General features: G+C 49.2%; 7 protein-coding genes across 7 annotated transcripts; 3 read left to right on the forward strand and 4 right to left on the reverse strand.

Annotated features, from left to right (window-relative positions):
- Nucleotides 1–1233: 1233 nt before the first annotated feature.
- FSST1_011252 (MARVEL domain-containing protein) lies at nucleotides 1234–2189 on the forward strand (the record flags this gene model as incomplete). Its single annotated transcript, XM_083234365.1, has 3 exons — nucleotides 1234–1392; nucleotides 1454–1674; nucleotides 1727–2189. 3 exons carry the CDS (start codon nucleotides 1234–1236, stop codon nucleotides 2187–2189), a joined length of 843 nt encoding a protein of 280 aa, XP_083080948.1.
- Nucleotides 2190–2711: 522 nt separating this feature from the next.
- Nucleotides 2712–3444, reverse strand: FSST1_011253 (ribosome biogenesis protein Nop16; the record flags this gene model as incomplete). Its single annotated transcript, XM_083234367.1, has 2 exons — nucleotides 2712–3267; nucleotides 3329–3444. 2 exons carry the CDS (start codon nucleotides 3442–3444, stop codon nucleotides 2712–2714), a joined length of 672 nt encoding a protein of 223 aa, XP_083080949.1.
- Nucleotides 3445–4405: 961 nt separating this feature from the next.
- Nucleotides 4406–5254, forward strand: FSST1_011254 (uncharacterized protein; the record flags this gene model as incomplete). Its single annotated transcript, XM_083234368.1, has 3 exons — nucleotides 4406–4594; nucleotides 4649–5066; nucleotides 5118–5254. 3 exons carry the CDS (start codon nucleotides 4406–4408, stop codon nucleotides 5252–5254), a joined length of 744 nt encoding a protein of 247 aa, XP_083080950.1.
- Nucleotides 5255–5745: 491 nt separating this feature from the next.
- Nucleotides 5746–7126, forward strand: FSST1_011255 (FAD dependent oxidoreductase; the record flags this gene model as incomplete). Its single annotated transcript, XM_083234369.1, has 2 exons — nucleotides 5746–5847; nucleotides 5987–7126. The coding sequence occupies 2 exons, from the start codon at nucleotides 5746–5748 to the stop codon at nucleotides 7124–7126; spliced, it is 1242 nt and encodes a 413-aa protein (XP_083080951.1).
- A 289-nt stretch (nucleotides 7127–7415) lies between these two features.
- On the reverse strand, nucleotides 7416–9588 carry FSST1_011256 (uncharacterized protein; the record flags this gene model as incomplete). The annotated part of the gene is made up of 4 exons (XM_083234370.1): nucleotides 7416–7500; nucleotides 7551–9356; nucleotides 9416–9484; nucleotides 9569–9588. 4 exons carry the CDS (start codon nucleotides 9586–9588, stop codon nucleotides 7416–7418), a joined length of 1980 nt encoding a protein of 659 aa, XP_083080952.1.
- Nucleotides 9589–10758: 1170 nt separating this feature from the next.
- FSST1_011257 (transcription factor domain-containing protein) lies at nucleotides 10759–13894 on the reverse strand (the record flags this gene model as incomplete). The annotated part of the gene is made up of 4 exons (XM_083234371.1): nucleotides 10759–11529; nucleotides 11575–12490; nucleotides 12548–13402; nucleotides 13539–13894. The coding sequence occupies 4 exons, from the start codon at nucleotides 13892–13894 to the stop codon at nucleotides 10759–10761; spliced, it is 2898 nt and encodes a 965-aa protein (XP_083080953.1).
- A 2475-nt stretch (nucleotides 13895–16369) lies between these two features.
- FSST1_011258 (major facilitator superfamily domain-containing protein) lies at nucleotides 16370–18282 on the reverse strand (the record flags this gene model as incomplete). The annotated part of the gene is made up of 5 exons (XM_083234372.1): nucleotides 16370–17036; nucleotides 17086–17616; nucleotides 17677–17716; nucleotides 17766–18134; nucleotides 18186–18282. 5 exons carry the CDS (start codon nucleotides 18280–18282, stop codon nucleotides 16370–16372), a joined length of 1704 nt encoding a protein of 567 aa, XP_083080954.1.
- Nucleotides 18283–27689: the final 9407 nt, after the last annotated feature.

Here is a 27689-nt window from a genome sequence, read left to right on the forward strand (position 1 = left end):
CTCTCTCTACGATGGGATATCTTTAAAAAGGGAACTAATGCACTACAAGTCTCAGTGCAACGTCATCCGTGGCACAGCAACCCGTACCATCCGAGAAAAACAATAAAGATGCGTAATCATCGTGGCTATTCAGATGATTATCATGTAAAATGCAGAAAATGCGAATGGTGTCGGAATAATTACAAGAGTTGTCGAGTTTTGGAGAAATAAGAAATGAAAAGTGAGAGACGAGATTCTTACTTCAACGGGAATGACATAAAACGTCCCGCGACAAGTCTCTCAGCTGAAGCGAAGAAGCATAAATTTAGATATAATTCGCATCTCATGTCTTGTCATTGGTCAACAGTCTCGGATTGGTCCCCTAAGCTAAACTCTTTGCCCGTGGCGCAGCTGTGGCATAGCAAGCCCCAGACAAGCCAGGGCAGACAGACTCATTGCAAGGCACTCCCTCTTCGACATGGCCAGATAGAGGTGATTTAGGGGGCATGACACCCCTGAACTAGCGCTGACAGTTCCAACTAGACAGTGACTATGGCGTTTAGATACAACTAGAGACGGGAGACTTTAGAGTATTTAGGTAGTGACCTATCCTGAATCATGGACATGGACAAGCCACAGCCACACAGAGACAGCCCGGGCAGCCCTGCTGTTGCAACTAGCAACGCGTAGACAAGCGCTAACCAATCCAACCCAGTGAGGTTCACTGTGGGCCCCGCCTATGCTTGGCTTTTCTCCAGCTTGTTCCAGCGAGCGTCATGGTCACCGACAGTGGGATAGATGGTGGCTCTCGCTGGCCAGGGAACCTGTTTCGTCAGGGTTTCCAAGGACCATTGAACTTAATCGAGACCCAGACCAAGACCCAGACCCAACCCAACCTAACGTCTAACGCCAACGTCTTTTCCTCAATCAACAACAACAAAACAACATTTCTATTGACGATAACTCTCTTTGTTCTGTTGTATTTTTCATCCTTACCCTCATCTGGTCCGATCTAGCGAGTCCCATCTCCTCCCTCCAAAAAACCATAGACGACACGGCGGAACCCTTTAACCGATATACCTGTGACGAAACAAGCCCTTGCGATTTCAGCTGAAAAGCCAACAAGACACATCCCATACAACTCGCAGCCTACTCGCTACTTGACTCGCCCAACAGTTTCCAACTCTCCTCTGCTTTGCATTTGCATTCGCATTCGCATCTTCATCTACACGGCACTCATATCAGTCTTCAGTCATGCGGTTCAACATTGATCCCGATATCGTCCCCAACTTGAAACTGGGTCTTCACTCTTTTCAGATCATTCTCTCCCTCGTCGCATGGTGTTTGCAAATCGGCGTCTTCAATGCAAAGGATGCTGAGGTCACGGGCAAGAATGGTTGGGCGTTCGGAGTGGTTAGTCAACATACACCGACCGATTCATCATGTATCGTGGCCAACTAACGATGAAATCCAGTGTTTCCTTTCAGTACCAGCGTGGATCTTCCTGATCATGACCCCCCGATGGGGCCGCACTCGTCGCTTCGCCCAACCGCATGCCATGCTTGCTGTTGATGCTGCTTTCACCATCATGTGGCTGTCTGCCTTTGCTACTCAGGCTTCTTACAACGCCGCCGGCCAGTGCGGCACTGCCTGCAGCATCAGCAAGGGTGTTGTCGGCTGTGGTGTTCTTGTAACGTATGTTGATCAACTCTGTGTTGATTGAGGCTATCGCTAACTTGCTCGGCAGTATCCTCTTTGGTGGCTCGACCTTTGTCTCGCTCTACACTCTCAACTACTACAATAACAACAACGTCCTGCCCGGTTACGATAACCGCCAGATGGGCGGCGACAACATTGACCCCGACAAGGCTGCTTTCTCCATGGCTCCTCACGGCGACGAGGCTTACGAGCGAGTTGACATGGACGACCAGGAGCCCGCAGGCAGCTCTTACGGAGGTGGCTACAACAACAGCAGCTACAACAGCAACTCTCGCTACGGCGATGCCAACCCCTACAGCGCCGATGACGATGATCCCGATCGCTTTGGTGCCCTCCCCCCACGAAACAACACCCTCTTCGACAACGACACCCAGTACCACGGCGGTGCCCCTCCCTCTATGCCAGCCAGCTACGCCAACCCTACAGGCGGCCACCCATACGAGGATATGCCCGTCCAGTTCCCCGCCGCCAACTACGACAGGGGACAGTAAATTTTTGAAAGGCATGTAAATGAAATAAAGGATATAGATTGGCTTCTTTGTTTTTATGCAATGGTGTTTATTTTGCTTGGTGTGGAAATAGCCTGGGAGACGTCTGCGTCTGGAATGCGGCTCGACATTTTTCTATGGTGGATAACGAACGCCTCTATGGAGTAGAGGCGTTTAACGGCGTCATGTCATGAATTGCGCAGAAAGAAACAGGGGGGGCACGTGAGGAATTGCCTCTGTTTGCATATATGAAGTTGGGCACTACGTACACAATACATTCAAGGCACATACGTGTGCTTGTTGTTATCCTGTACATTTTTGACAGTATAGAAAGTTCAGTCATGTAAATGAGGATCCTATATACGACGTCTTGCATTTTTTCCCCAAGATGTTCGAGACCAACTCCCAACGCCTTCTGTTCTAAGCCAATTTTGATGCTCCGTACTTGATGATAAAGCGATTCAGCCTTTTAAGCTTTCCTCGAAACCCCCCCTTCTTTTGAAAAGTGCCGTCTAATCTCTTTCTCTACTCTTTGTTCTCCTTCTCCATCTTGCGAAGTCGCTTGGCAATGTTTGCCGATGTCTGCTGCATGGGGTTCAACTTGCGATCCCTAGACATGGCACCAGTATCATCGCCGTACTTGGCGACCAGCTTCTCCAACCACTCAATCTCGCGAGCACTCTGGTGTCTCTTCTTGGGCAGATCAGGTTGATTGGACTGCTCGAGAAGCTGCTTGACAACGTCTGTCATCTCCTCCTCGTCGGCGTTGTCCGCGATACCGCCCCACTCCTCAGCAGGCTTGTCCTCGGCGTCGCTGCCCTCATCAAGGTCGTTGAGGGGATCGTTGAGAGGGTTAGGCTTGGCGGATCCGATGATGCGAATGATCTTGCCGTCGGCGTCGCGCTCCACACGCGCTTCAGAAACGACGGCGTTTTCAATCGTGGCGATGGCGAAGGGGTCGTTGGCGTAGGCGCTGGTTGTGGTTGCGCTGAGCTTCTTCTCTGTTCCACCGGCGGGGGCCTTGAGACGAGCTACAAGACCGAGCCGACGATAGTTCTGTGAGAGGGTCTCCTTCTTGTTCCTAGAAGTTTCTGCGTTAGTTTCGGCTTTATTCTAATGATGCAAAGATTGATGGAACGGACCAGCTCTTCGCAATAGCATCGTTGCCTCGGGGGTTAAGAATCTTCTTGGATCTGTTGAGCTGTCTAACGGGCTGACGGCCTGATCTAGCCTTCTTCTTTTGGAGTTCGCGACCCATGATTGATTGAGAAAGTTGGGTATTTGTTTAAGAGGGATGTGGTGGATGGATATGGATTGTATCGAGGCTTGCGAGAGACGTACAAAAAATGCCCGCCAAAATTTGATCGCAAATTCTTATCGATAAAAGAAGTGGATATCTCGCTAGTGTCATTTGCCAACCTCTTGGAGACATTAAAGATAAGACAAGGTAGAAATAAAGAGATGTTAATAAGAACTGTAAATAGGAAACTATATACATACATTTAACATCATAGCGATGTCTTCTTATTCTCCCCTCCATCAGAACTGGTGATCTTCTCTTTGATAGTGTTGTTGAAACTTGATGGTACTGTCCACCTGTCAGGTACTTATATTCTTGTAAGCCCAGCTGTTGTGACCAATGTCTTCTACTTTATGAAGGAGATGAAGGTAAACACATACTACAGCTACTCTAAGTGCACATAAATTATTATTCAATCTATATTGGACTTTACCTATAGGGGAATATATATGAGATTAAAGAAGGCAGCCATCTTGGCTCTGCTATACTATAATCTTGAGCTGGGAGTGTAAAGACGGGCTTATCTTTCATATAGTTAAAAAAAAGTAATAAGAAACTTTTCAATTCTTTCTTGTTCCATGATTCTTAGTATGAATTACCTTGGTTAATGATCTAAACCACTAAGGTATAATGCAAGTAACAAACATGCGTAACCTCAAACGCAAGCATCCCCGCAGCGAATCACCCACTAAGGTAAGGTAGCTAGCTCCCCACGTTCAGCTTTCATATCGCTACAAGCTGCAAGCTACCATGAATGCCGGACACCGATACTAACACCAAGACCTTCCCAACATCTATTCTACCTACCAAAACCAGAACAATAAACTCTGGCATTCCCAACTCAGGGTCTTGACCTTCTAGCAACTTCATCTCCCAAACTCCAACAGCACCTCAACCCGGCCAAGGGCAAAACCTCCCAATGAACTCGCAACTCAACGATCCCGTCGTCCCATCATCAAGCGGGATGGCTAACGAACAATCTGGACTTCCAACCGCTAGTCCACAACCTATTTCTGCATCGCCTCATACAAGCGATCCTCGTCACCACAGAACCCCTAGTCTGGGCGAGATACATCAAGTTATAGAGGCTGAACAGGAAGGTCAAGTGGTACGACACCATGCTCTTCATGATCATGACAGGCGACTAACTATTTATCTGTAGAATCGCCTCTTGCACATGATCCGACAGCAACAACTAGAACTTCAGCGACTCCAAGCTGCCAACCCAAACAACCAAAACCAAGGCTCAGCCGTAGACGACAGTAGCGTCATCGCCGAGCGACCAGGCCATGGAACTCCCCACGCCTCGAGCTCTCATGTGTCTATCCCTCATGTTCCCACCGGTGACTCGGGCTCTCGCTCCAACAGCCATCGTCACCCTCGCAGCTCGTTCGACCTAGCCCGACGCTCGAGAACTCCCAGCCGTAGCGGCGCTTCTCCGAGACTTCGCTCAACGTCCATAGGTGGAAACAGTGAGGACTGGGTCCTAGGCGGCCGGGATGAGAGTGCGTTTTACCAGGCCGAGACTCAGATGCTCAACCGTGAAAACCAGATGCTTCGTAATCGCATCCGAGAACTAGGTAAGCGTAACATAAAAACTTGGCAGTTTACTTTTATCTAACATGCACAAGAGAAACAACTAACAGATACCGGAACCGGCTCACCTGTGGCTCATGAGGCACCCCATCACTCACAATCGAGGAGATCTTCTGCAGTGGTGGACAAAGAGGCCGATAAGCCCTCTACTGAAGAGAGTAAGAATACTTGAGATGATTGTACCTCCATACCCTTTCTCAGAAAACACACCGAGAGTATCGAGGTTTATCATGGCGTTTAGCGATAAAAGCCCAGTCTGGAAGTCGGGCTTGACTCAGGATGGGAACTGATAGGAATGCATATGGCGTTAGTAAGTCACATACTATGTATATCTACGATGAGCTCAGATAGTGCATTGAGGGAATAAGGTATTCTTGCCAGTATGAATGTGACAAGATGCTATTGTATGACATTAGACATGAGCGACTTTAGGGTATGAATCCCATGATGAGCGGTTATTCTCTACACGTCCCAAACAAAGTCAAAATAGACATGAAAACACCCCAGCTTCGGAATAATACATCTCTTGATAGAAATATATAAGCGCATGTCGGTTTATGGTGAACGTTGCCCGTTAATGCTGCGTCATCGGCAATTCGGTATATAGATTCACTTCGCCGAATTCCTTTGCAAATTCACAACTCAACCTCAACAACACCAACGATGCTTCGTCTTGCAACACGGAAATTTTCCTCCAACTTCTTATCCTCCCAAAGGCACAACTTCAGCTCAACAGCAGCAGTCAATGCTGATTTCACTCATGCTGTCAGTCAATCTCATAACCTATTCATTCCCAGATGGACCCCATTTGGCTCATGAGGTTTTCAACAGAGAACAAACTTCATTGGGCTTGCCACAATATATTACATAAGGGATCAAAGAATGATAGTTAACCATATCGCAGGTTATAGGCGGTGGCGTCGTTGGACTTGCTGTAGCCCGCCAACTGGCGCAAAGAGACGGCACCTCGACCGTACTCATCGAGCGCCATGATGCCATCGGCACAGAGACAAGCTCTCGCAACAGCGAAGTCATCCACGCGGGTATATACTACGGACCATCGAGTTTAAAGACAAAGCTTTGCATTCGTGGCAAGAATCTACTCTATGAGCTTTGTGACAAGCACGGCATCGGCCACCGCCGCATGGGCAAATGGATCGTCGCCCAGAACGAGGTCCAGCAAGAAACTCTTGACAAGCTTCACACCCTATGCCAAAACGAGCTCGGTGTTACTACACGGTGGGTCAGCGGCGAAGAGGTAAAACGGGATGGTGAGGGTGTCCAGGCTGCGTGCGCGCTCGAGAGTCCAACAACAGGCATCGTGGACTCACACGGCTTAATGTTGTGTCTCCAGGGCCTCTTTGAAGACGCTGGAGGTGTTGCAGCGCTCAATTCACCTGTTTCTAACATCACTCCTCTCGGATCCAAGCCCGGTAGCGAGGGTTGGGAAATTGAGGTCAAAGACGCCTCCACCGGTGAGACGTCGAGTATCACGACCGAGACGCTCATAAATGCTGCGGGGCTTGGAGCAGCAGTCGTTCATAATATGATAGTACCTTCTGCTAAGCGCCAGAAGTTGCACTATGCCAAGGGCAATTACTTCTCATACTCGGCATCTCAACCCAAGATCTCACGGCTTATCTACCCGGTGCCTGAGCCTGGCATCGCAGGTTTGGGCACCCATCTTACACTTGATCTTGCGGGTCGTCTACGCTTCGGCCCTGATGTTGAGTGGATTGATGACCCCAATGATCTGGCCGTCAACGCGGAACGACTGCCGCAAGCCATTAACGAGATCCAACGTTATCTACCGGGCATTGATGCCTCGGCCTTGGTAGCAGACTATGCTGGCATCCGGCCTAAACTAGCTGGTCAAGATGCTGTTCGCCAGGGCAAAGGATTCCAAGACTTTATTGTTCGGAAAGAAGAAGGGTATGAGGGCTGGGTAAATCTTCTAGGCATTGAAAGCCCTGGATTAACAAGTTCCCTAGCCATCGCTGAAATGGTGCAGAATTTACTATATGGGTCTACAAAGTCATTGTAAGGATATGTCAAATTTGTTCCACTAATTAGTTGTTTCCACTTGACTGCCTCCGAGGTTTCATTCGAAATAACGAGTAGACGGCAGGGAAGTTGACTTGGATAAGAATCGAAAACGCCATAAAGTTCCCATACTCCGATGAAATGTGCCAATGCGTATAAACAACCATCATTACTGGTCATCATTTTGGTATCAAAACAAGATATCAATCCCATCCCAAGGGCTCTCAAATTCTTCCTTCGTCAAGAGACAAGTTCAGCCAAGCGCCAATTCCAACTTCTCCTTCTCAACTTCACCTCAAAGAAATACTGGGGCAAAACTTTCTGCTTTGCACGTCGACGTGAAGCTCATATATGCCGTTCTGTGCGCCGACAAAACTACAAATCGTTAGCAAAACTTCACAAGACTTTGAGAAGGAAGCACTTACAGAACACGACCATCTTCACTCCAAGCCAGCCCAGCGGTGTTGTCTGGCGAAGGCGGCACCTCGAAAACACCATGGTCCTCCTCCCATCTGTTCACAACTTGATTTACGAGTGGTACTATGATAGTCGTGTCATCTAGGTCACGATCGGCGTCTCGCTCTCGCGCCTGGAGGATATCAAGCACTTGGAGATAGGAGGGGTCTTGTCTCTGACGTTCCCTACTAAGCATCGCCACGGTTTCACCAAGGCTTTCCTGTCGGCGCTCCTCTTCACGTCTCCTTCTTGTGAAGCCTTCGAGGGATTCGCCCTCGGCCATGCCTGTGGGCCGTGTAGCTCGCGAGATCATACCACCAGGACGAAACCGATATCCGTTACCCAAAATACCCCCCATCGCGCGGCCAACGCTGCTGCTTCCACGATCATTAGACTGCTCGGCATTGTCAACGGCAGCAGCATTATGAGCAGGGCCCCGGCGACGGGCCCAAAATGTGGTTGGCCCCCCAATCGGCCTGTCCTCTGCCGCCGCCGAAGCTCGCTGGATCAATCTCTCACGATTGGTTCGGCCCATCTGCATGGCTTCAAGTACCAACGTCTCACTGGCAGTAAGAGGGGTGTTGAGATGTTCGAGCACGTCGCGGCGTGTGTGATTCTCTGCGGCGTTCGTACCCGCCGCCTGATCTCTTCTATCGCGACGACTCTCCAAACCGCGCGGGTCAAACGCGTTTCGGTCGATAATGTTGATACGCTCGAACACTGGGTCTTCAATGTCGACAATCTGGCGAATGACAAAGTTACTTCGCATATCAACAATCCCGACATGTCCTCTATCCTCTGTCCAGGCTAACAAGTCGTACGGGCCAGGACAAAAGGCCATATCTCGGATAGCACCAGGGCCACTGCGTGGGCGAGAGGACTCAAAGGTTGTGATAAGGGGGTCGGCATCGGGATCTGCAAGAAGAGCGGCGTTGAAGATAGAAATTGTACCATGTTGGGTTCCGATAGCGAGGTATGCTCCTGATTCTGAGAAACAGGCCGCGAAGCTTCCCCTACTGTCAGTCCTGTCATCTTTTCTTTGACTTTTGAGTAGAATTCGTTGAGTCTGCTCCCATTGGTATGCGACATCATCAGGTGACTTGGTTGCTGGCGATTCGGCAGTCTTCCTTACTCGCTCGTGGATGTACATGTATGGGTCGTCAAGAATGGAAATCAGGAATCTTCCATCGGGGGATAGAAGAGATCGATTCACAAAGTCGGGATATGTGATGATATCCAACGCCTCTGTCTTGTCTTTTTCGTCAAAATCACGTAGGCTGACTAGAGTAACGGTCCGGTCGTTATTGGCCAACACTGCTACTGGTTCCCTGTAGGCTTTTGCATTCGCCGGCATTGTCGTGGGTGGAAACCAGAGCGTGATACAGTTCACCCTGTCTTTGGCCAACTTCATACTTTTGGCGATCATGTTCTTTTGGGATCGCCTGGCGCGCGAGATGAGAGAGAATACGGGATCGTTAGGGTGGGCATCGAGGCCGAGATAGAGTCGAGTTTCTGGGTCGATTCCAGATAGAGGATCTTCGTTGTCTTCGTTTCCTTCATCAAGCCGCATCGCCACGAAATCGCCACTTTCACTCCCACAGCACAACCATCCTTTCTCAGCAACGAGACATCGCGGCGCAAAAGTCAGGAGTTTGATTGTTTCGCATTCTCGAGTTGATACATTCAGTCGCTGGATATGATTGCTACCGGTGCCTCCGGGAAAATATACGATGCTTTGTTTCTCGGCGCTAATCAGAGAGCGTAGCTGCCAGTGCCTGTGGACATCAGCTATTTGAGGATGACGGCGCCGGGACAGAATGCATGATTGACGTACTGTGATCGTACGGGTATACGATAATGTCTCCGCGACTGTTTTAGAATGAGAGCCTCGGTTGGGTAAATACTGGACGATGTCAGTGGTGATGCAAATAATTGAGTCATGATTGATAAGCTCTATGTTCGCTTTCAGGGTCCATGGGATACATACTCGCCCTCTTCTACCGCCATGATGATCCCCGCCGCTCCTCAGAGGGAGCGACAATACACAAGGGCTTTGAGCCGTCCTTTGGGTGAGGAACGATGTGTTTGTGTTCTGACTTTGGTGATGATATCGTTTAGTTTTGGAACTTGTTAATAGCTAACTGTTCACGGAGACTGACGGCAATGCGAGCGGTTCAGTGCAAAGCGGCGCGATATGCAGAAACGTATGTGTTATCCAGGTAATCGGTTTGTTCGATGGTATTCGCTATGTTTTCGATATTATTAGGGTGCGGTGGAAGAAATGAGGTTGGCAACAATGAGTTGGTTGATTGATTGATTACTGAGATGGATTATGTAGGAAGATGCAAATGGATGTCTAAATGACGTTGCCGGGGACAATCAAAGTCAAAGTCAACGGGCTAAATGGCGGCCGAGAGCATCCATGGACTAGGTAGGTTGTCACTTATCCACCTTTACCTATCCACCTACCTAAACAATAGGTACATATCCACTGTACGAGTCTGTTAAAAGGCCTACAACAGCTTGGGCCAAACATAGGTAGGTAATATGTGCATATTTCTTCTTCTTATGAGTGGATGATTTGAATAGCCGAAAGCTAGAGGCTGAATGAGGATATTTTTAGGATTCCAACTGGCAAGGTAATCTTGATATGAACAAGGGCTCAGTAATATCATGGTTCTTTCGTTCATTTCTGATCAGGTGCAGCTGCTGCCAAAGAAATCAAATCACACCTACTTTATTGAGGGAAATGTTAGCGATCATTTGTCAATATCATTAATCGCGTAAGACGTGATTATGTACAATACATGCGAATTCATCAGAGGGCAGTAACATCAATATCAATACCCCTTTTCAGCTATGTACTATTCCAATTCATGATATAGACTCGTCTCTTTAAATCGACTTTGTACCTCACCATGGTATAAAACTGATAACAAACCAATCATGATTTCCCTGCTCTTAAATCTTCCCAGCTTGTAAGTATCAACATCTACTTTTCGGAGCTTCAGCCATCAACAAAAAAAGCAACCTCTCACCTTTTGATGCATCAACTCATAACAAATAACATCAAAATACCACCTCCATTGTGCTGAGCAGACTCACGTCGCATCTGTTCTAGACATCGCGCCGGCAATAAAGACAGAAACAACCCCAACATATATCAAATCTACCATCTTACATGTTCATGCCACCGTCTTGGTTACCTCCTCCTTGTGGGCCACCAAAGAAAAAGGTGTCAAAGGGGTTCAGTTGAGGTGCCTCACCAAAGTCATGATGAAGCCCTTCCCAATTCATGCTGAGTCCCATATCGAGCTGTGACTGGTCCATGGGGTTGAAATCACCGTTTGAAGACGCTCCCAGATTCTGGAGGAATTCCATGGTCTGTGCATCTGGGTAATCCTGCCCATTGAATTGCTGTTGTCCCCCAAATGATCCCCCATTGGAAGGTTGGGAAGTCATCCTTCGAGGAACAGGTGAAGGAACCATGCCTGACTCTGCAGGGGAGCCTTCTTGTTTGAGACCAGAGTCTGATGGACTTGGCCCGCCTCTGTTTCGTGATTGCATCAAGTATCCTTCAGATGACCGTGCCATCGGCGGTGATGGCTGCGCATTTCCGTCGCCGGTGACTGACATGCTAGGAGATGAAAGGGAGTCGGAGAGGGACAGGTCGATTGGATAAGACGCCTGGTCTGAGCCCTGAGGACGGTGACGTGCTTGGGCAGACGTCTTTGACGTGTCGGGTGGCGTGTTCCATGCAGAACGCTGTCTTCGGGCCGCTGGTGCACCGAAACCGCCTGTTGAAGAGGTCATCTTAATGGTGGCCTTGGCCGTTCGATCGAATGCATCTCGGCATGTCTCGGCGGGCGGACACTTGTCGATCATGTCTGTGAGAACCGATTTGGCAGCGAGAATAGTAAAGTCCACTTCATCCATGCTCTGGGTCCACTATTAGTATATTTCCCCGAGGACTCTTATTTCGTCTAAACTTACCAGGCGACTTCGTACGATGGGCGAATGCCATATGGCATAAAGGTACGAGATTCCTGCCATGAACAGGTGATGCGTGGAAAGATATGTATAGCTCACGAGCCCGCTGAGGTGAAGTTGTCGATACAAACGAAGAATCTTTTGCCCTGCCTCGGCGACCTTGAGATAAATACGGTCCTCATCTTCACGAAGCTCTGCTTGAAAGGCCGTTGGGCTGTTAACCTCGTTTGATGAGTTGTACTCGCCCTCAAACATAGCTGGAACGCTGAGACTCTGACGATAGAGCATGATGATGGCCTGCCAGTAGTTGAGCTCTAGGAACTCTGTCGAAAACATGACACCGGTCTCCTGCTTTGATGGTGCTGACGTCTTCCATTGATACAGCCTTCGATCGATGTCTATGCGCCACGACCGGAACGAATCGAACTGCACCAGGAATGGCGACGGCAAATGAATGTGCATATCGGGATACTTGCCCTGCACGCCAGCTTTGGCAATCTGGGCCTGGTTATACTGCAACACTTGGAGAATCTCGGACTGCAGCAGTCGAAGGCGGAAGTAATGATGCGCTACATGTTTGTAACTGGGTTGGATCTGGTCGGGCGGTGAATCCCGAAACCCAGTCGGCGTAATATAGTCATCGTCCAACAGTGAGGGGAACTCAGTTGTGATGACCTGATCACTCACGCCGAATGGTCTTCCGACGCATGTGCTGACTAGACGATCTAGAGAGTACGTGCACCACCAGAGACGTCGTCGCATATCTCGAATCCACAACTTCTTTCCACGGCCCTGACCACCATTCTCCCGGGCACCGTCAGTCTGCTCGGTTTCGTTGGGCCCAGCATCGATTTCTCGGTCGTCCTCATAGTGCAGACCGAGATCGACTGCAAGTCGCACAGCAACTCCAATAATGTACCTGGTCCGTGTTAGTCAGGCGAGCTCCAAACACCACATACGATCAATCAGCACATACCAAAGACCAGGGGGGACGGGACGAAGGAGAGCAAAATTGGCGAGAAGAAGTACGGCTTGCAACACCTCCAAACCTCCCCCGCTATTGCTCAAGCACGATTCCAGGTGTACAATAGCGCTCGCATGATATTCTTCAGGCTCACAACGGCTCCTATTGTCCATACCAGAATCACCGGATGATTCTGTTTTTACTGGCTCGCCCACAATGACACCACAGCCAATAGCGAAAACCATATTCAACAGGTACAATTCTCGCGAACCTCGAGCCGGATCCTTTGTCGCGTAAATGCGCTCAAATGTCTGCATGAACTCTCCCCTGTGCAAGATGGGGATCTGAGGGTTCGAATGTTCAAAATATAGTCGCACAAGTCGCAAGCCAACCTCCTTGCTGGGGAAAGCAGCGGGCTTGATTGAAGGCCTAGTATGCAGGCCAAAGAAGGAATCGCGCAGAGAAGCTCCATTTCCGCTCGGCTGCCTAGGAGCTCTCGAATCATTCGAGTTCGGTTGTCCAGCAGCCGAGTATTGAACTGCCGCGTACACGACCCGCGCAAACGAGACACCGGATGCAGACGCGAGAGAACGAGGTTTCGAAGGGCTCACAATGTTGTTGAGGAAACCTGCTTGGCCTGACTTCTTCTTCAGCGATTCAACTGCTTGAGTCTGGGGTCTGCCCATGCCGCGATCGCCAGCTTCTGATGCTACAGAATACCCTGTTTCGGTATTTGAGTTGATACTGGCGGTGTCGGTGCCTATCCTGGAACACAATTCGAGATTTTCGGCTGGGGGGAAGGCGATGTTGTTGGCATTGAGCAGATTCTCCAGCTGCTCTACTCGAGTCTCGAGGTAAAAAACATAACTGCGCGGTAGGTCAGTCAGATTCATTCACTTGTTCTTGCAGCAATTCCGTAGTACGCGACACCAAATGACTGATAGCTGAAGCTTAGCGCAGCACGTCGGAATTGTCGCGCGCTATCACAAGATCCGTATCGTACCTTCGTGGTATTTCCTTCTTTGTAATGGGGTCATAGCCGACACAAGCAACTCCCGCCTTGGCGCAACTTGCGCAGCTCGGAAGTTTCTGGTCGCAACGATTCTTACGTAGGCGACAACGGTTACAGGCACTGACGTTGCGAAAGTTACTGCTCTGGCCCGCCTTGGCCGTTACTGTTGGAGAGGCGGTGGTGGAAGATGCCGAGGCGGGGGCAGATGCGCCGTCGGCCTGGAGACGTTCACGTTCACGGTTATGCGGGCTCGACTGGCCGTTGCGCGGTGATTCATCGTCAAAAGAATTTTGTCGCTGTCGCTTTGCAGGTTGCGAGCTCGGAGACGGAGGGCCACGCGCAGGCATTGTGACGGGCCTGGCGGGCAACCGGTGGTGGCGCCGCTTAGTTTTTTTTTTTATGTGACGGAGATGGGAAGCGAAAGGCGGAGGTGAGACGTCACAGTGTCAATCGGAGAGGCAGCGTCGGTCGAGGGTTGGTTTCCTTGGAGGGAATTGATTGATGATGGAAGCTTGAACTGGAGCTTGAAACGGAACGGAGACGGGGGGTCGGAAAGCGGAGCGGTAGATTGAGTAATCCGGGCCGGGACTAACAATTAACGGAGAATACGGTAAGCACAAAACATGAGCGCCAGCTGGAGGAGGAGGCGGCTGAGGCTGAAAGAGGGACGTGGGATGGTTTGAGGATGTGGATGGAAATGAGACAAGATGACAACCGAAAGATAAATGCGGGAAAGGATCGACGGAGCCGAGGCAGCCGCTAACGTATAGTAGGTAGACAAGAGCTGTCAAGGCGTGGGTTGTAGTGTAGGCTGATAAGAAAAAAGATATGGACAAATCTTTGTAAGATTGGTCTTTTTCTGTAGGTCTACTGTTCGATAGTGTATTCAATGGTTGGTTTGCAGGGATTAATCAAGTATTGCAGTATAGAAACTACATTGGGCAAGTATAATCAGGAATAACTGTCATGAGAGCGGTACAAGATAAGGGAGCGAAAAAGGCTTTAGAAGCATCCGAATCAAGAGCTTACAAGTACAGTCAACAGTTGGACGAATAAATTATTGGTGGGGGTGACGGTGGTTGATGGCCGTTCTTTGTCTTTGACCTTGTCAGATGGACTTGTTTCACACGATTTAGGCAAACAAGGGTCCTCTGAGTACAGTGTCCAAGATAGATGAATACTCTATTACCTTAGCAGCTAGACTGTAACATATCATCACCAATTCTCACCACTTACTTCCAAACTACCAAGCTAATCTTTTCTTTCTTTTTCCTTTCTTCTCTCCCCCGCTTCTCAAGGAAACAAACATTGCCCGGCTATACAGGCGGTTCAGTTCCCTGTCCTACACACAGTACCTCTCAGCTCTCGCCGTCAGATACTACATTGGGGAATGGATGAGTGGGTTTTGACATGACAGTACGGCACAGCACAGCACGAACAGCCATATTGCTCTGTAGGAAAAGGTGTACAAACCTATTCTTCACATAACAAGGGTCCCATTCTCTCTCCCCACACCATTCATCAAGTCAATTCGATACATCAGCATCTAAGAGCGCACGAATCGTACAACCATTAATTACAGACTTACTCATACGACTGCATAAAACCAGATTACCATTCTACTGTAATCTCTGTGCCCTTCCAACGAAACATTTACTATCAATCCATGCAGAGTATATACTATCTATATCCCTGGACATCAGATCATGGGGTTGGCTTGTAGCAGCCAAGGTCTTGCTCTTGTTCACTCGTTTCTTGACTACTGACTCTCTTCTATTGTAAATGCCTTTTTGGGTTACCGAATGGACGGGTCATACTCGGTCAAAGGATTTACGTACATCCATCCTGGCCGCCAACCTGTCTTGTACAGTCCAAACCATATCTGTGGCACAGGATTCATCACGAGGTCTAGAACCAACAATATATGTACCTAGTTGACATGCATATTCAATGCTTCAAGAACTCTACAAATCTCACTACGTTTCCGATCAAGATAATTCCACACCTCCCTACCTCTCTGACCGCCGGGAATATGCGTGTTTTGACCGCTTACAGAGCCATGTCCCTGCATCCACATAACGCTTCATGCATCTATCGCCATGTACCTAGCTAGCAACATGTCACTTGAAGAAACAGAGTAAGATAAAAGTTCTGTGCATAAATCTTGTTCAATGAGACTGCAGTCTTGAAATTACTGCAAATGAGACTATCCTAACATGTCCTTTCCTATCCTTTCCCTTTCGTTCCTTTCTTACACCGCCAGTTTGGCCCCGCGAGGTAGCCAGAACTGAGTAAATCGCATACTCTTAAAAGCCTGAAAAAACAAAAACAAAAACTATCGAGACATTCGGGGCCACCAACATGAAGAGAAAAGAAAAGGCCCATACTGACAAACGCCTTCTAAACCTCCAGGGTCGTGATGTAGACGATGTTGCATGGGCAATGGTGCCATCAGCCGTATGTGTAGCAAACCCATTACAAAGAAATGTCCCAAAAATTGAAAATCAAAATATCCTTCTACCTGTCGTTGAATCCGTCCTGTACCGAATCCATAGTCTATGTGTCGTGAGAGAGAGAAAAGAAGATATCCCAATTCATCCGTCTTCTTTTTCGTCTTGTTGTAATAAAAACGCCTGTTCCATGCCTCGTCGCTGTGTTGGAAAAAAATGGGGGGTATTATTCGACCGGGGCCTTGCGTGCCCTTTATACAATCCGTCCCTGAAAGCAATGACGCCAGATTTTTTGTTCCGATTATTCGCTTTGCTCGAAACATTCAAACTCCATGTGAAAAATTCGAGTCGCGTGTTGCTGCCGCTGGTCCCTTAAACGGTGTTCTCCTCGTCGTAGTCGGTGAAAAGACTTTCGTCCAAGAGGGGATCCTCCTCAGGCAGCGCTGTCTCCTCCTGGGGACCGCCCTCGGTGATTTGAGAGCTAAGGTAAGCTCCAACAATGGTGATAAGTCCGCTAAACCACCAAGCCAGTCCAGAGTATCCAGTCTGGAGACCCCAAGAGTACAGCAGTCCAGAGAGTGTGGGGCCAAGAGCTCGGCACAAGCTGGCAGTTGAGGCCGCAATACCGTTGATCGTGCCAAGAACCTGCTTAGAGGGTGCTGAGTTGGCAAGCAGGATAGCGTTGCTGGGGTAAGCCATAGTGGAGAAGGTGCACTTCCAAATGACCAGGAGGTAAATAGCTGGCATTCTCATGGAGTCAGGGAGGAGCACCAGGTAGGGTGTGACCAAGTAAAGCGCAAAGTACGAGAAAGCGAGCATTCGGAAAAGTCGGAGAGAACCAAGTCGTCGAGTAACAGGAGGGACGATGAGGTAGTTGGAGAAGAGCGAGTACAATCCTTGAACGGACATGATAATACCAATCATCTTGGTCTCGAGTCCGAATCCATCGGTGAACTTGAAAGGAAGGTCGTGAACAGGGTGCTCGGGTCGCTTGGTGCTGAGGAAAACGGGGAAAAGCTGGTCAAAAGTCATAGTGTGGCTGCAAGGTGTGTTAGACTAATAACGTTTTCCGTGCGCGGATAACTTACAATGCGAGAATACCGTAAGAGATGATGTTCATGATGACAGGCTTGGTGAAAGTCTTGGTCTTGCGCTCAAGAACAGGCTCCAATGGGGCATCAACCAGAGACTGGGTGTCGGCCTGGGGAGAAAGTCGGGGAGAGTTCTCCTGGCTTCGATAAGCGGGAAGAGCCTCATCCTCGGAATGCGCAGAGCCAGGTCGGGGAGCGGCTGAAAGATACTGAACATGATGCTTTCCATCGAGAAGAGCCTGCTTCTCAGGAGAGCGGTCTCGTCCGTTGCACTTGGTGACACCACCGAACCAGCTGGAGATGTAGTCTCCGATTTCTCGTCCACGATCTCTCTGGTTCTTCTTCTCAGAGTGGGTCTCATCGAGGAAGAGAAGTCCGATAATGACACCAAAGAAAACAGTAGCGGCGCTGAAAAGGTTAGGGAGGAGGTAAGGGTATCGGTCCCAGATGGTTCCACGGGCAAAGATCTCGGGGTAGCTGATGCATGGTCGAGCGAGAGCTCCTCCAATCATAGGTCCAACGATAGATCTAAAGAGGCAATATAGTCAGCAATTGCTACTAATGATTACATGCATTATATTCGCTTACCCAATGCACCACACCATGGGCATGATAGTATAAGCACGTGCTGTCGAAGTGTTAGAGCAAATCGTTTTCAATGGTTTGGTTCAACTTACGCTGATGTTCCTTGACAGTTACAAGCTCGGCAACGGTGGTCTGTAGGACTCCAATGTTACCATTGAGGAGACCACCCAGAGCGCGGGCAAAAAGAGCAACTGGCAAGCTGGGAGCAAAGCCGAAGACCAACACGCTCAAAGCAGTTCCAAGCAAACCAAACAGGAGGACAGGCTTTCGGCCAATCTTGTCACTGAGTCGTCCCCAAAGAACACCAGTGGAGAACTCGGCCAATGTAAAGGCAGAAGTCACCATGCCAGCGTATACTGAAATCTTGTTGGTGTCATCAGTGATGTTGAAGTCCTGGATCATGTAGTAGATGTAAGGGAAGATTGACATAAATGCGATTGGTTCGCATATTCTGCAGCAGGCTGCCAATTGTTAGATCCAACGGGCAAAAATCATACAAGCTGAGCTCATACCTAGAACAAACATCTGCTTTGTGGGAAATGGAGGAAGCTGTCTCTCCTTGCGGCTAGCATCGCGGTTGGCCGCGGACATTTGACGACTCCTCGCCATATTTGCTGTTTGTGATCCTCCTGGAAGCTTTCTTTTTCGGTACAATGGGTGTCTCTTGGTGAATTGATGTCGTCTTCTGTTGGATATCTCAAACTTGTTCGCCAATTGAGTTGCTTCGTTTCGTTGTGTCTGATAGCATGAGACAAGCGACTACGCTAGAGGTTGTCGTCGAGTAAGAGGTGAAGTATGGTTGTATGTGAATGCAAGATACAAGCTGAAGCTGGTTGCTTGAATCGATAAAAGGTTAAGTTGATAAACAAGTAGAGAAAGAACACAGAGTAAGAACCGAGGTGGTGGAGGGAGGAGGGAGACTAATTAAAGGGTTATAGAAGGTTCGCAGAAGGAAAGAAGAAGGACCCAAGATGGGGCGTATTAACTTATAAGAAGCAGCTATGGAGTGGGTGTAGTTGCACCCCTCACAGACCAGGACTGGGGTACATGTACATGTCACAGTGATCATCTTTGGAGTAAATAGGATAGGATTAATTAGTTACCAGGCCTTCCCTTACCTGGGGGGGTTTCTCCCCTACCTAGACCACAAGCTTGGAACGAGCGGTGACATGAGCGCCAAAGGGCAAATCTCCTGTCGTGTCCGACACTAGGTACACTCACTAACTGCGCTGCGATGCGGCGAACGGCCAGTTCTTGGGCATGACATGGGCAGTGGGGCTCCAGCCTAGGGCGACACACACCTCAGTCATCCTAGTTTGACAGTAGACAGGGCGGACTGGACATTGGGCTTGGGCCTGCAGGGGCTGGGTCCCAGGGAGACGGAGACGGGGTGAGCCCTGAGCGACCAGGCGAAAGTACTCAACAAGTACCTCTGCAGGGGTATCTGAGTCTCTCTTCAGGTTTGCAAGGGCGCATTTTGCAGCCCACGGGGATGTGTCTTGAGTAATCTCTTATGGACCGACGGTTGGGTTCGAGCTTAATTGTTGGGTGCGAATGGAGCTGGAACCATAAAGCCAAAACAGTAAACATAACCAAACGCAGCGGCTTACTACTGCCTGCACTCCGGTATATCCGCCGTGGCTAGGTGCATGCTCTGAGTGGTGCACCCGTAGTCAAAAAGTCCTGACTACCATGCCATGCCACGACGACATCAGATTGATTCTTGTTTCAAAGCTGCCTTATGCATCCAAAACATCAGCAACCTGAAATACGGTCAGTTGACTTCCATGTTATCGCATTGGCTGCAATAGACGAGTTCAACCCACACAATGTTGCCCAAAAAGACAGGATATCAGACAGGAGGCGGTGAACCGCGAGCAACGGCTCCGGGGCTCGTCACACGGGAATCCTCCCCGGGGTCGCCTCAGCCTGGCTGTGGAGCGATAATGTTACTAGGGAAGACCTCCCGGAACTGCACCACACCTCTTCGGTGCACAATAACTAGCGTACAGCACAGCATTGAGATTCCAGCGGAGCCGAATGTCTGTCAGTCAGCACCATCACCAATTGACCTGGCACATGGCATGGCCCGTTATCCCAGTCTTGGCAGCGCGTAGTGACGTCGATTTTGGGGTAGAGCACAAAAAGATATCGGTTCGGTGTATACTGTGATAGGAGTTGCGGTGTTGTAAATGTCTATTCCAAGAAGTCCATGTTGTTTCCCCCCACATTCTTAGCCAGCTCAGCCAGCTCATATTGCCAATATCAGGCAGAGGTCGACAGACATGGCTGTTTCATGGCAATTTTCCTTGTATTTGATGCATGCTTCATTTGTAATGCGTTTCTCGCTTGATGATTCTGTGTTGCTTGCTCACACCCACCGACCGGCGGTTTATTCCGCATGCCTGAACCAAACATCTCATACCGTTGTTGGGGTTTCCAGACCGATGGATCACATAGTCAGCAGGTGACTTCCATGCATGAAGGAGTCATTCGGGATCGACCTGCATTGCCAGCACCATCAGAACACCACAGCCTTGTCATACATCAACCATGTTTCACTGCCTACTGCATACGAGCTCGAGGCGCTCGCTCACCTAGAAGAAGACGAGTAATCGCCAAGGTTCCTCTCCTATTCGGTGTGCAGGGCAGTGTTACTAGGATGTTGTCCAAGGACTTGATTGTGATCTGTTTTGGCATAATGAATCAAGTTGTGACTATCTCGTGTTTATTACAAAGCAATGCTAATCTACGAGATATCGACTTTGCGGCGCGGAATATGTGTTCCTTCTTGTCATATATCAGTCGGCCGAGAAGGGCACGACTAGGCCGAGAAGCCCATGTGTAAGTGCTGCCAAGCTCAAGGAAATCTGTACGTAGTAGGCAGATGAGACCACTTGCTCCAGTGATCGATACAGACATCGTCCCCCAGACAGGCGGGGCTATCACTGAAAGATCCCAGGTTTCTCGCCAACGGTCCTTGTCAAAAATAAACCGACAGGCAACAACGTAATTTGATTTGTCGCATGGAACCAGAGCATGACAGGCCGGTCTGACAGACACGTGGCTGACTTTGACCGAAGAAATATGTGCGCATTCAGAGAGTTACAGTCATATGTTGGGCCGCTACTTGACATCTATGAGAAATTTTCACGGCTTCCACAGTCATCGAGATGAAGCGCCAACAAATACGTAAAACATGTGTGTTTGAAGTAGAAGCGGAAATATCACCATCCCCGGAGAGCCCCATAAAGTAGGGTTAAAAGAAGAGGAGCTACTCATAGATGAGCGAGCAAGGGGTCGGACGTTGAGGTGTGAGATTCTGATCAGGAACCCGAGACATTGTCACCGCCACGCCGCACCGGACCCTTCGCCTACCGCATGCACGTGGAATCGGCGGTGCGGCGCGAAAGCCACACATATGTATGGTTGGCATCAAGACGAAACTGGCGGTGATTAAGGCTTGAAAATGCTGCAATTAATGTGATGGTTTCAAGTTAGGGCATCAGACGTGGAAGCTGTAGGGTATTCCCCTAGGAAGGATCCATCTCTGACTCGACTTTGAGCTTGCCAGTCAGTCAGTCAAGCGGTCCACCCGCATCCAAGCCGCTGGGCCGTAATAAGCCCCGAACGACAAAGACTGCCGGAAGTGTAGCCGACTCCACAGATACAATTTATTAGATCGTCTTTAATTAGTCTGCAAGCAGGTTGAGATGCTGGATGCGGTTTCTGTACCGTACACCCGCGCCTTGTCACCACTCGGGAGCCGCCCTTTTGCTGTAGTCGGTATGAAATCGCGTCTTCCATATCCAAGTCCGAATCCACATCGGTACACCGAACGTCGGCATTGTGACCAGGTTCAAGTTGGACACTGCCGGGCTGGGGAAGGACAAAGGCAAAAAAAAGAACAGAGCTTCGCCAGCGTGCGTTTGTTCGAGCCCCGAATACTACGTCTCTTGTCGCACAAGAAGTGGCTAAAATCTAGGCCTGGCCCCCCACTTGGACGCTCGCGGCTGGCTTTCACAGAAGCGGCATAGTGCAGTATCACTCGCCTGTTTCACACGCGCCCGCGGCTCCCTTTGATCTGTATGCATGATGTGCAGTAGGAGATTGAAATAGACTCGAAATGGGTACCGACGACGTGGACGCTTTCAGGCGTCTGCCGGGTAGGTGTCAGATCCGCGTTGCATCTGCAAGTCAAAGTGCAGATAGAGTCATATCGTCGGTGAAGCCTGAAACTTTGTTGATTCTGCATTGCGCACGAAGAGCCTCACACAGCCTAGTCTTTCAACTGTAGCCACCAGTATTGAGCAACCTCGGCTTCGCTATCGCCCACAGACGATAAGGTGTCGCGTCAGCCGTGGATGAGTTGCACATTTACTGTCGTCATCGTCGAGTCCGGGCGCTTCTTACTGTCCAATAACATTATCTACCTCTTCCCTTTTGAAATCCTTGCGAGGTCCGGAAAGGAGATCCTGTCTTCCGGACTGGTAGAAAGTGGATCATGGCAGTGTTTGCCGGTACAGCTCGAGACGGCGTGGGAGGTCTCGTGCTACCAAGAGACTACTTTTCTTGTAGCCTGTCGCATGGCGCCCCGCTCAAGGGGAGAAGCCGAGTGGCCACAAAAAAAGAGCCGGACTCGTTGGCCTCAGGGGAAAAAGGGGGCGACGGACAAGCGACCCGGTGGGCTGGGTTGATCTGATGCATCTTGTCGATTGTACCGTATGTACAAATGAGGTAGTCTCGGTAGGGGAAGACCATCTCATCCCATCCCATGTCGCAGACTACTGCAACTGCATCTGTGTGTATTATGAACTGCACCTACGCAATATAACAGATGGAGCCCCGCCCGCACAAGGAAAAAAGTGAGGCAGATAGCGGGCAGACGCCTGCCTGACAGGCATATGTGTAAAAGAGGACGAGCGAGGGTAAGAAAATCTCGTAAGGTGTTTCAGAAGAGCTTGCAGAAAAATGTCAAACCCAGCAGGCCGGGTGGCCCGATCCAAACGGATCGCTGGAGACAGGGAGGGCAACGCGGGTGTTTGATTTCTTGAAGTTGATCCATACGGGATAATGATAATCATGACCAGTACTTTCAGTTTATACTTAGTATGCAGGCGTCTGCACGACGGTTGAAAAAGGGTTGTTGAGCTGTCGCGCCGCTTTCGGGCCACCACCAGGACTACTCAACTCTGTGCAACACCACGCGTTTGTGGTGTCGATTGTTCGCCCATCATGGCAGAAATGAGAGGATCCATCCGTCATCTCGTGTTGATTGCCATGAACCCCGCAAGCCTTCGGCGTCGACCGTAGGTTACTTGAGTTTCTGTAGCGTCAACTTGAGCACGTACACGCACGTACTGCCTCTGTACTTTGGTGGTCCGGGGCATTGTGCAGCCCTTGTCCTTGACTGGCGCTGAAGGGAGAGACAAGAAAAAGAAAAAAAAGAAAAATAGGCCTGCAGGGGTAGAATTGACCGCTCTGTTCGCCCCAGTTCTTGTTGGAATTCTCGAAGGTTTCGAAAAGGGGGCCAGGGTCAGGATTAGCGTGGGTTTGCGAACTCGAACGTGCGGGTGGTGGGAAGTGGAGTGGGGACCCAAGAAAAGAAGCAAAGAAAGAGAAGAGGAGGGATGGTTTGAGGGAGGCCCTTCCATGAATGGCAAGAGGTAGGGGGGTGTGAGTTTAGTGAAGGGAAAGCCACAGGCCAGTAATTTCGTTTTTTTCTTCTTTTCAAGCTCGGGCTCTTTTTTTCTTCCTCTCTTCTGTTCATCCACTGAAGCTGCTGCCTCTAACCAGCTGCAGGTAGGTAGCAGGACTTTGCTTTTTTGGCCTGGGAAGCGGCTCTGGATCCCGTCCATGACTTGACCACGGCAATCTCCATCTTGTATTTCCATTTTCATCTCTAATTATTAACTTTACCGTCCGTTCTGCTAGTCATCCTTGGATTGCTCTGGTCGGGGAAGAGAGCTTGGATGATCCGGACGAATTGGATGTGCACCGTCAACTCCCTCTGTACTTTCAAGCCGTATGTTACTCTATTTTACTTTTATGATAGTGTGTGGGTGGTTGTTCATATCGTGTAATGTAATTTGATATGATACAGAAAGTTGGTGATGATGATGCTAACCTAACCAACTCCCTGCATTTGCTGCTCTCCACCAATGTTCTGGATTACCAATAGCCCGCAAACAAGTCACAGCTTGAGTTAGTGACGACTCCTCATTGATTGAGGAGTAAGGAGTTTTGCTCTCCTCTTTCAAGGGAGGGTCAGAGAGTCAAAGAGATAGATTGCTCAAGTGGAACCCTTTGAATGCGGGTAAATGATCATCTTGACCGGTTTTGTTTCATGATTTGATGTTGGGAAATGCAACTAAATTGCTAGACAAACTTGGAGTAAGGGTCTCTGCATGTTTATTGCCCAGTAAAGTTTCGTCTCGACTCCCCTCCTGTTTTCGGTACAGCACATCACATCACCAGCTCAGCATGCATTTTGCACCTTTGTCACAGCCTGATGCTCAAATAACAGAGCCTGACTTACTCCTCTCCAGCCCCGCTTCTTCATGGCCGTTTTGTTTTGCTTAATGACGTCCAATGCATTGACTTTTTTTCTCTCACACAGCCGCAAGCGATGTGCTCGTGCTTCTGCTCGTGCTTAACTTAACGATAGTCGACTTACACCGTATCAACAAGACCTTGTAAACTTAGTAAGGATGGAGGATATCAAAATGTTATACATTATTTTAGTTCTGCAACACTGTTACCTCTTACATCATTTCCTTTTATTTCATTCCCACATGAAAATCTCCTAGACGATGATCTGGCACTCGCAGGCAGCGCGGTTCCAGATCATCGGGTTATCAGAATAAGAATATACATTGATTGACTGTAGATTTTATGTATGTACTTTTTTGCAATCTCCTATCTGCAGCCTTAATCGTCAACTCTGGCACCAAACATCTCTCGACTACCAATGAGCGATGTTACATACAAAATACATAAACAACCACACAAGTAAGTAAACACCAATTTCATCTTGAGGAGACCACAATACAGTCATCGGACCAGACCAGGTCTGGCCAGATCATTCATTCATTCTTGATTAACCATGCTGCCATGCCCATGCCTATGCCCATGCCCATGCTCTACCATGTCGTCCATCTTAAACTCGGTGAGGTTAATCTACCTCACCGACTCAACTTACATCGACCAGCCCAGACCAAGACATGGCAGATTTCTCCATAAAACGGCTTTGACTTTTTTGACGCAGGTATCATTATTCACTCAAACGAGGCCCTTCCTTACCCTGTCGTGTCTCACTTGGTCATGTCCCAGGTCCCTTGCTGTCGATCCATTCCTGAGCGACCCTTGCAAACTGCCTTTGGAGTCTTTTTTTGCCTTGGCTTTTTGACTTTGACTCAGATGCCTTGCCCTGCGACTTTTTTTTCCTTCGTCTCATTTACTCCTCACTAACAGCACATCAAAATTGTGCAGGGCCCCCGCATAAAAACAAACAACGGCCTTGATCGAGAATCAACGTTGCACAGCATGTGGGCGTCGTCTATGTCCCTGTCATCATCATCCTCACCCTAACCCTCACCCTCGCCTTCACGATGGGCGTGCGTGATGGAGACTGAGAGACCAAGAATATAAGCCGGGTCCGGGTACAAAAAAAAAAAAGAGGTGAGGGAAACCAGGCTCTTTCTCAACAAGGCATGCTTAATACTGCGTCTATGTTACTGTTGTACCAGCGGTGACAGCAGTTGCAGTTGAGACAGACTCGAGAACGGCATGGTTTTTACTAAACCTTGCCTTGTGTTGGCATGACTTTTCCATGCCTGGCATTATACATTGATTTCTCCGTACATTACATTACATTACGATACAGTATAACATGGCTCCAGTGATTCATCACTTCTCGCTTCCAACATGCAGTCTCGCGTGCAAAGAGAAAACAGTCGTCAGGATACGGACATCCTGGCCGTGAAGCCAATAATCCTAGGGCTCAGACACGGCACAGTCTCACAGCCGAACGCACCCTTGACAGGACGCTACAATATGGGTATAGCAAAGGATTACCCGAGTTTGCGGGCGGCATGCATGTATGTAATCTGCACGTATCGATCTGTCTGTCTGTATTTTCAACTACGAGTACTACTGCGCATTCTGGTACTATTCGTGGCTCTTTCAGGACTCAGTACTCAGTTAAGCGCCCTCACCTCGCCTACCACGTCCTGTCAGCCTTTAACATGGTTCCTTGTGAATCCTTGAGCTCAATAACATTGGACTATTATGCCCTTCATCACCTAGGGAGTGCGGACTATCTTGTTGCGAGTTCCAAGACATAGGTATAATAGTAATTAGTCCTCTCATAGGTTTCTTTTTTCTCACTAACACCAACCTGTCAGTCAGTCCCTCTTATCGAGTCGAATCGCGCGGGAATAAAATGTTTCAAACCCCCATCTTATACTGAAACATGGCATCTCGCACTTGCGGTACCTGGCTCATGTCACCCACCCTGCCTGTAGTACTTGTAAGGTACTGAATCCCACACGAATCGACCAGCTGATATGAATTCGAGACATACCCTTCCAGGCGAGGACTACCCTTGGCTACGACGCTACTATGTATCTTGTCTCACAGGATTCAAACGGACACGGGAATAAAGCCACATTTTCGATGTCGCACAAGGAATCGGATGTGACTTCCCTTGTCAATACGCTGAATACAAGGATCATGTACTATTTTCAGCTCTGGTGGGATCTTCCCAAACGGATACGGCTTGTTCGGTAGCCATGCATCCCACCGAATCGAGAAAGACGGGTCAAGGGATGTTGAAACCTCGTTCTTGTTGAATCTGACGTATCTCAAGAACTTGCTAGTCGGTGAGCACAAAGGAGAGTACTGTACGTGTTCAGTCTTGACGAGGTTGCAAATTGGCAGGGTTTCAACGGGAAATTTCAAGGGCGTAAGTAATCTTTGACATTCCCGGTCTTCATGCTACGGGTACATCATCCGGGCCGTCTAGCATATCTTGAAGACGGGCCTTGCAAAGGGGCAAGTAAAGAAGACAGCACACATTATCCCTGAGGTGTGTTCCTCTACGAGGCAAACGTTCAAGGGTCCGCACGGCAAGCTGCCTTGGTTGCCTATATCACGAGCGGCTGAAGCATGGTAGATGCTTACCCCAGCCGATATGGACAAAGTCGCCATCACATCATGCCATCAAGCAGGCTGCTGTAATCGGTCATGCCTGATACAGACTTGACCACCATGCGCAGTCAGCACAAGCATGTGTGTTCTTGTCAGCCTTTAACTTATGGGACACATTCGAAGGGCAAGGCTAAACCCGAGTGGCTTTAGACGAAATTCGCAAGACGGGCCATACAGGGGATTATCCCCGGCTCCAGAGACGCCGTACCAACGCCTATCTTGTCTCGTTGTCTCGCAGGAGACTAAACAACCTGGTCAGCCCTGTGTGATTGAGCCTTGGGCCTTGAGCATTGAGCATTGAGCATTAAGCCGTAGGTAGTCGCGGCTTGCGGGAGAGCACCCGAGCTGGTTGCCCATCAGAGAATAGATAACATTAGTTCCCATTCGGGGGATTGGGTCCGTCGACCGTACCGATCCCGCGGTTCGGGAGCTGCATGACAGAGGCAAAGATGGTCAGAAACAATAATGAAGGAGATATGATGGTGTTGTCAAGGTCCGTATCGCACCCAACCACGTCTCGAGGACAATAAGACTTGTCATTCGCAAGCTATAGAGGTCAAAGCCTTGTGGCTTATCTGTTTGCTTGTGGGTTGTGCCACGGCACGGCAAGAAAATGGTTGTTTCTAAAAGCCCGAGAGTTGATTGGCAAATAGAGTGGTATAAGCGCGTGGTAGTGATGCTGGGGTGACGCGGGTTACACAAAGTTACTTCCGAGCTATAAACTCGGTTGCCTTTGTCAAAGGATTGAAAGAGAGTTCTGATGCTGTGTAACGCCAACTTTCTGGACAAACGCCCCATGTTCAAGC

Source organism: Fusarium sambucinum, chromosome III (assembly GCF_050947815.1).
Source record: "Fusarium sambucinum isolate potato_lamoka chromosome III, whole genome shotgun sequence".
Classification (NCBI taxonomy): Eukaryota; Fungi; Ascomycota; class Sordariomycetes; order Hypocreales; family Nectriaceae; genus Fusarium; species Fusarium sambucinum.